Source organism: Monoraphidium neglectum, assembly GCF_000611645.1.
Source record: "Monoraphidium neglectum strain SAG 48.87 unplaced genomic scaffold scaffold00066, whole genome shotgun sequence".
Classification (NCBI taxonomy): Eukaryota; Viridiplantae; Chlorophyta; class Chlorophyceae; order Sphaeropleales; family Selenastraceae; genus Monoraphidium; species Monoraphidium neglectum.
The window spans coordinates 1-7,378 of NW_014013562.1; the positions used below are offsets into that span (position 1 = coordinate 1).

At 64.5% G+C, this 7,378-nt stretch overlaps 3 protein-coding genes across 3 annotated transcripts in view; all 3 read right to left on the reverse strand.

Annotated features, from left to right (window-relative positions):
* Positions 1-18: 18 nt before the first annotated feature.
* Positions 19-1,006, reverse strand: MNEG_0757 (hypothetical protein; the record flags this gene model as incomplete). Its single annotated transcript, XM_014050748.1, has 3 exons — positions 19-201; positions 429-487; positions 796-1,006. The coding sequence occupies 3 exons, from the start codon at positions 1,004-1,006 to the stop codon at positions 19-21; spliced, it is 453 nt and encodes a 150-aa protein (XP_013906202.1).
* Positions 1,007-4,603: 3,597 nt separating this feature from the next.
* Positions 4,604-4,924, reverse strand: MNEG_0758 (hypothetical protein; the record flags this gene model as incomplete). The annotated part of the gene is made up of 1 exon (XM_014050749.1): positions 4,604-4,924. The coding sequence occupies one exon, from the start codon at positions 4,922-4,924 to the stop codon at positions 4,604-4,606; it is 321 nt and encodes a 106-aa protein (XP_013906203.1).
* Positions 4,925-5,809: 885 nt separating this feature from the next.
* MNEG_0759 (ABC transporter family protein) overlaps positions 5,810-7,378 on the reverse strand; it is a gene marked incomplete at both ends in the record, with an annotated part of 4,495 nt that continues 2,926 nt past the window's right edge. Inside the window, 4 exons of the mRNA XM_014050750.1 lie at positions 5,810-6,040; positions 6,313-6,386; positions 6,642-6,675; positions 6,907-6,955. Coding sequence (XP_013906204.1) covers positions 5,810-6,040; positions 6,313-6,386; positions 6,642-6,675; positions 6,907-6,955 — 388 coding nt within the window. The remainder of the gene's footprint in view (positions 6,041-6,312; positions 6,387-6,641; positions 6,676-6,906; positions 6,956-7,378) is intronic.

Sequence of the window (7,378 nt, forward strand, 5' to 3'; positions counted from 1 at the left end):
CTCCATCCCCCCCTCCCCTCAACCCCCAGGCCCCGCCGCACCGTCATAGAAGAGCACCCGGAAGTCGCACGGCAACTGCGTCCGCTCCTTAGCCTCCCGCAGCACAAACTCTGCGTGTTCCTCCTTTGTTTTGAAGATAGTCCCCGCCGGAAAGATCTGCTTCTGATCCTCCTCCTCCAGCCAGGGGATCACCAGGATCACCTGCGCCAGGTGGACGGATGATGGGTGACAGGTGACGGGTGACGGGTGACAGGTCAGCCGTGACGGGCGGCGGAAATCGAGGGTCGCAGCGCCGCGTGGCCCCGGCAGGCGGGTTTCTTAGGACGGGCGCGCGCGTGCCGGGCGGGGGGGCGCCGAGCGCTGTATCAAGGAGGCCGCCGCCGCCGCTGACGCTGCGTCGCCGCCGCCTCTGCGCTGACGAGGCACACCTGCCGGTCCTTCTCGGTGGCCAGGTGGGCGGCGCGCAGCAGGGGGTTGACGCTGGTGCCTGCGGCGCGCCGCGGGGGTGGGAGCCGCGCCGCACGGGGGGCCACAGCAAGGGCAGTGCGAGTCAACATTGAGATTGACAAGGGATGGTGTTGGTTGCTGCTGAGGGGGAGTCGTTGCAGTTGGCCATGCAATTTGGGCGCTGGGGGAAGGGGCCGAGGGCCGGGCGCATGGCGGGTGCGGCGCCTGGGCACCTCGATGATGCGCTTTGGTGACAGCTGGCGCGGCTGGCCACAGCGGCAGCTTCCGTGCGCCCGACCCCCCCACCCCAAGGCGCGTCACGCATGCCGACGCCCTGCCACGCCGCACCTGTGCGCCAAGGCAGCGCGGCGGTCGTGACGATGGACACCGTGCGCCCTGGCTGCCGCAGCGAGCTGAGGCCGCGTGATGCATGCTTGCTGCCATTGCGCTCCGCGCCGGTTTCGAGATGTTCGGCGTGGCGCCCGCGCTTCGACAGCCTGCCCGTGACGAATCCTGCTACAAAGCTGGCCGCGGTGTGCACCAGCAGCACGATCGCCATGGTCAGCGAGAGCTGCGCGCTCTTGATGCCAAGCTGCGAGTCCCGCTGATCACATGTGCCGTCCGCAGCGCTGCCTAACAAGATGTTTACGCTCGAACATATGTAGCGCTTTGCCTCAAGCCAAACCTCACGTGTTGTGGCGCGATCCATGAGCGGGGTGTAACCCAGGTTCGCAGTGAGAGGGGCAAGAGGATGAATCAATGGAGAAATGACACAGGTATACTCACGCAATTCAAAGGTATGCTATAGCCCGCGCGTGGCTGCAGCCAAGGACCGCCAAGACATGTCGCCACAGCGGCCGCCCCGAGAAGCGAACGCGTCCGCGACGTCGACGCCTGTGTCATGGATGCTGAGGCGGCGCAGTGCTTGCCGAATCAACAAAACACCACACATCACTACCCTTTGGCATGCCCATGATGCAGCGGATGACATATGAGTGCAAAAACGCACACATGGAGTTTCAAGGGGTTGGGGACCCTGGCAAAATGCCTACTGTAGTTGTGCGTATGTCGAGGAAGAATAGAGCACTGCAAGGTGCACAGTCAACAGCAGAATTCCACACGGTAGTCTTGACGGACCCACAGTCAGTGAAGCGGCTGCCTGTTCGAGCAGCACCTGAGGCGAAACTCCACGGCGACCGCCTCAGCCCCACAGCCACCCCGCAGGCGGGCGGCGGCCGCCCTTTCAGCCCTGCCACACCCAATCAGACGCGGCGCACAGCTGCAGCGTCAGCTCTGCAAGAGATGGGCAGGTGATGCAGGGGTGCCAAGGGCAGGTGATGCAGGCGGGCCAAGGGGGGCAGGGTGAGCGCGAAAGGACGTGGCTGGGGCGGAACGTGCCGCTGGCGGAAGGCCGCTGAGGAGCGGCCTGCGACATTTTGGTCACACCGCACGCACTCTGCGGGGCGCCCCTGGATCTGCCAGTGGCGAGCCCCGGAATCCCCTCAGGGCCTGCTGTATCAGTCGGCAGCAAGTAGGGTCAGGCCATCGTTTTTGAACTCTGCCGCCTCGCCAGCTGTGAGTGTTTAAACCCCAGCCACAGCCTGCGCAGGCGACACCAACCGCCGCACCTGTGATGATGCCGAGCCCCGCGTCCCCGGCGGCGGCGGCGCCAAGGGCGCGTGCATCCACGCGCGCGATGCGGCCGTCTGGCAGCACCACCGTGGCGCCGAGCACCTGCGGTAAACCAGCAGGGGGGGTCTGCCTGGTTAGTGGGAGCGGCTGGCTGCCTCAGTTGGGTCGGCAGTATGTCGGCAGCAGTGGGCCGGGCGGCTGAGGCGAGAGGTTGTTTCGTGCACACCCTGAGAAGTGCCACCCGCCGCGTGCAGCACAGTTGGTGCTGCTTGGACGCGCACGCCCGCCCTACGCGCGGGGTCAGCACGCCAGGCAGCATTACAGCAGCAGGCGGCGGCCGCTCGCGCACCGCTGCGTCGCGGCTCGCCGCGAGGGAGCCGATCGGGTCACAAGGGCCGGCGACTGCAGGACAACAGAAGCCGGTTTGGGCGAGGGCTGCACCCAGCTGCTGCAGGGTGGCGCCCGGCTGCACTTGGCACTCGCACGCCGCCAGGTTGATCTGTGCAGAGCAGGGATCAGCGGCGCAAACGCAGCGTCGCACAATGCACCCGTAATCAGCTCGAGTTGCATGCCGATCGTACATGCCCCAGTCCTTTGACACGCAGGAAATTGCCAACAGTCTCCTTGCCAGTGGAGTGCACCATGATGTAGCTAAATCGCTTCGCGTCTGTGTCCCCGAGGCACCCTTGCGCCTGCCAACCGCATCATGCACCGGGCAGACGCGCCGCACGGCACGAGATGCCCCAGAGACACCGCACTACGTCTGTCCACCACTAATCGCCCACTTGACATACCTCCAACACCCCCGCCATGGATGATAGATCGAGCACCACTCTGTCCTGCGCCACCTGCGCCGCCTGCGCCGGCCGCTGCTCCGCCGTGGCCGCAGCAGCGGTAGCAGCGGCTGCTGCTGCCCCTCGCACCGTCAGCGGCACGCGCGCCTGGGCGCAGATGGACACTGCTCGAGACACCTCGTCAGTTGTTGTGGGGCGAAGGACCAGCTCGCCGGCCGCACAGGGTGCAGGGGCCGGCTGTGCTGACTCAGACTCTACGGCGCTGCCCGTGACCACGCGGGGTTTGAGGGCATCTGTGGACGCCGCTGGTCCGCCCCTGACTACTGATATGAGCGCGTCGCGCGTGGAGCGAGAGAGGGCGCCGTTGCCGCTGCCAGTGGCACACTCGCCGCTGCCCGCGCAAGGGGATGGCGGGGAGGCGCCCCGGCCTCTGCCAACGAGGCCCAAGTAGTGCCATATAAAGGGCATTATTTTGTTGCAGTATGTTTTACTAAATTGCCGTGTGGACGCGTAGCTGAATTTTCCGAATCACGAAATCAAATCAGGGGCATTGCCGCACAATTCTACCACGCATGCGCTCACTGAGGGGCATGTACTCGCTATGGATCACGGGGCATCACGGGGCGAGATCACGGGGCGAGACCCAAGGATCTGTGGCTTTCTCACACATTTTGAGCTGGGCAGATGATGACATCACAGGCATCTTTGAATCTCAGTGGCCAGCGCCTGCATGCAACTGATTTCTCTGCTGTAGAACTTCAACAGCAACAACATCATGCGTATATGAGTTACAATGTTGATATCTCATTAGCGTACACGTGTACCAAGGGCTCCGGCCATTGAGACATGTGATAGCAATGCCAGCAGCATCAACTCGTGTCTTGCCATGCTTGCAACAAATGGCACACGCACCGACACCCTGTGCTTGGGCTCAACTGGCCGCCAGACTGCTGACGCCGCACAGCAAAATTGAAGTAGCCGGCAAATGGCAGGCCTGCATTGAGCGGCCGCTTGATCTCTGCTCCAACTTCGTCCACACACACCAATTTTGTGCAACTAGTGAGTAAATAGGCAGTCAACGGCAGCTGCTGCCAAGTAATGCTCCGCAGCCATCATTGAGCCTGAGGCGACAAAACCCCCTCCCGCCGATGAAGGCGCACTGTGACGCGCGGCTGTGGGTACGTAGCTGGCCGTTGGACCCTCTCAAATCGCCAGAACACCGTCTGCAACGCACGCTGTGCGCCCGCAGCTGCGCCAGGTGGTGCTTTGGGGGGTCTAAACGCACTTTGCGAGCCCGTCGGCGCAGATGCACCTCTTGCCGATCACGCACAGCAGGTTGCAGACGCATGTGGGCCGGCCCCTGAAAGTGGCAAGAACATACATCGGAGGACCGGAGCCGCATCAGCAGGTTCAGAGGGGAACTGGGGGTGAAGCAGGGCAGGCACTACGTCTTAGTCGACAGGTACATACCCAGGGCTGAGGCGGGCCGCCGTCTCAAGCGGCAGCGCGGCATCCCGCCGCCGATGGCGTCCCCTGGGGCGCCTTTGGGCCGCCGAGGCGAGCGCCCGCGCTGGACCCTAAACCACGGGCCCGGGCCTCGGGAGGCTCGGCGCGCCCTCGGAACGCGGCCCTCGGGCCCGCCCTAGCAAGCGGCTGCTGCAAATGCCTTCAGGACTGAATTCCACGCGTCAGATTTATAGGCACGACCACCGCAGGTGCCCAGAGAGTGCTCACTTTGGAGGAGCGCCAAATGGGGGCCGCCCGGGTTGGGGCTCGGGCGCGCTGTGTGCGGGGTCGGGCGCGCAGCCGCCGCTGTTGCCGTTGCATACGCATTTGTAGCCAGCGGCGCAGCGGATCGTGGCGCAGCAAGACAGCGGCGGCTCGCCCTCGGCCCCAGTGTCGCCGCCGCCTGATGACTGCGGGGGCGCGCGGCGCCGCGCCTGGGTGGAATAGTCTTGGGCGAAGGCCACGGGCGCCTGCAGGCAGGCCGCGATGAGCAGCGACACCAGGAACAGCGCGCCGAAGCGCGCCGGGGAGCGGTGGGCGTGCATGCTTGCTAGCTGGAAGCTGGCCGCAACTGACGGGGTCTTGACAGCACCTGACGGCGGGCACGGGTGAGCTCGCTTTGAGCACTTATTCGAGGTCAGCGATGGTGCTGGAATGAGCGATAGAGGCCCTTTATGTCGAGGATTTGCGCTTCCCCGGAATACTGCGAGACGGATGAGCGGAGATGAGAAAAGCAGGTGATGACCGCGTCACAATGACTTGATAGAAATGGCGTCCTACCGCCCCTTTACCACAATGACATTTCGACAATGAGTCAGGCCCTGAGTGGGGGACAGCAAGGCTGCTGCATGGCGGGCCTCAGCCGTACTTCCCTCGGCCTGCATGTGCAACCCCGGCACCCGGCAGGCCCCTGCTGCGCCCTGCAAACAGGGTGCTTGCGCTGCCATGATTTCTCAAGCTGCACATCTCCCGGCCGTGGCGCAGCTCTCTTATGGACAGGCAGGGGCAGGGGTGAACTGCAGGCTCAAAACCAACACGTCCCCTAGGCAGCACTTTGACCACCATGACGGCCACCGCATGGATTTGCATGCGGGCACCCAGCAGCCCACCACATGGCCGCTCCGCATGATGCGTGTGTGCGGCGTCCCGCCAATGGCAGCGGCAGCGTGATGAGGCGTTGCACTGGCTTGGCAGCCAGTCGGCCTATGAACCCGATGATGGCCTCATTACGACATCACAAGTACGATATATAGGAACACTTTGCAAAAGAATGTTTCAGAGTATACATGGTGAACAAAGGCACAAGACACAGATTATCATGGCGACTCCAGAACAATCAGCATAAAATCAACCAAGTCATCCTGCCAGCTTGATATTCTATATTGTGCGGACTCAACGGTGAATCCTGCCAGCCAGGCCAGCCCCCTCCGTCAATTGAGCTCGTCGAGCCTGCCCGGCCCCGGGGCCTCCCGCACTTCGCCGTCCATGGCGCCGCCGCCGCCGCCCGCCGCATCGCCGCTGCCAGTGCTGCCGTCCGCCGCCGCCGCCGCGGGCATGCCGCCGCCACCGCCGCCGAGCAGCTGGCGCCGGACCAGGGCTGCGAACGCGCCGCCGGACGCGAGCAGCGCGTCGTGGGTGCCCCTCTCCACGACCAGTCCGTCCTGACGACAAGCAGTTGGTGCATGCACATGAGAGATTGACCAGAGCCCCATCATCTGCACAAGGCGCAGGCGACCTGGCGGCGTGCCCTAAAGCCTTGCTGGATCACGCCCAAAAATCCTGTGGCCGGGGCACTCGCGCCGGCCCGAGGCCATCTATGCTGCACTGGCTCATCAGATACTGCTCTGAGTGTCCCACAGGCTTGGCAAATATTATGCCGCGTCAGCAGCGCCCTTACGGACGAGTGGTTCCTTATAGTAAGCGGCCGACTCACCTGAATGACCACCACCTCGTCGGACGTCGTGACGGTCGACAGGCGGTGCGCGATGACGACGACCGTGCGGCCGCCTGCGAGGTTTGACCGAGTTGACCAGGGTTGAATGCGGTCTCGGGGTGCGGCACGACGCTCAAAGCGTGCAGGGCCGGCCAACACGATCTGGCTGGCTGCGGTGCAAGTGGGGAAGCTAGCAAATTGGCACACAGGCTTGGCTGGGGGACTGGTTAATCCAGGAGCAAGGAGTGTGCGTGGCACAGAGAATCAGTTTCCAGGGGTTTGAGCCTTGCAGTCGCGCACGGCATGCGGCTGCCATTCGAAGCGCTCACTTGCCACCCGCTCCAAGGCCTCCTGCACCAGGTGCTGCACAGTGTTGATGAGGGCAACACACCCCGAGGGTGCCGGGCGGCAGGGGGGCGTCCATTGACGCGCAGGCAAAGCAACTGGATTCGGCACCTCACACATACATGCTTCAACGTGCACGCCCGTGGCAAACGAGCTAGCCCTTTCTTGAGGCGGGACCGGTCCTTGCGGCACCCCTCCCCCAACATCCTCGGCAACCCCCTTAGAATCCGAGCTCGCCCTCGCGCTCACCTCGCTCTCGGCGTCCAGAGCGCTGGTGGCCTCGTCCAGCAGCAGCAGCCTGCGGGGGCGCGTGACGGCAGTAAGTCGCCCTGACACGTGACACATGGCGAGCTCGAGTGCCTCAAGGGCGTTTCTGGGGATTTTGTGCAGGCGCTGACGGCGGCCTTGCGCGAGAGTGGGGCCTTGCGCATTTTGTAGGCACCCCCGGCCACGACATCCGCGGGAGCCGGAGCGCTCTCAAGAGGGTCGACCGGTTGGCCTCCCACGCATCCACCCAGCCCGCTCCGCACGCAACGCGGCTCGGTGGCGGCCGCCTGCCTCCTCCTGCCTGCCTCCGCCGCCGGCAGGCCAGCGCCCCTCCAGCTCCATGCCACACCCCGCCACCTTCCGGCCCCTCAGCCCCCGCCACTTCCTGCAAAGCCCGTCCCCTCACCGCGCCCTGAGACCCCCCTCCAACCCCCTTCCGCACACCCTCCACCCC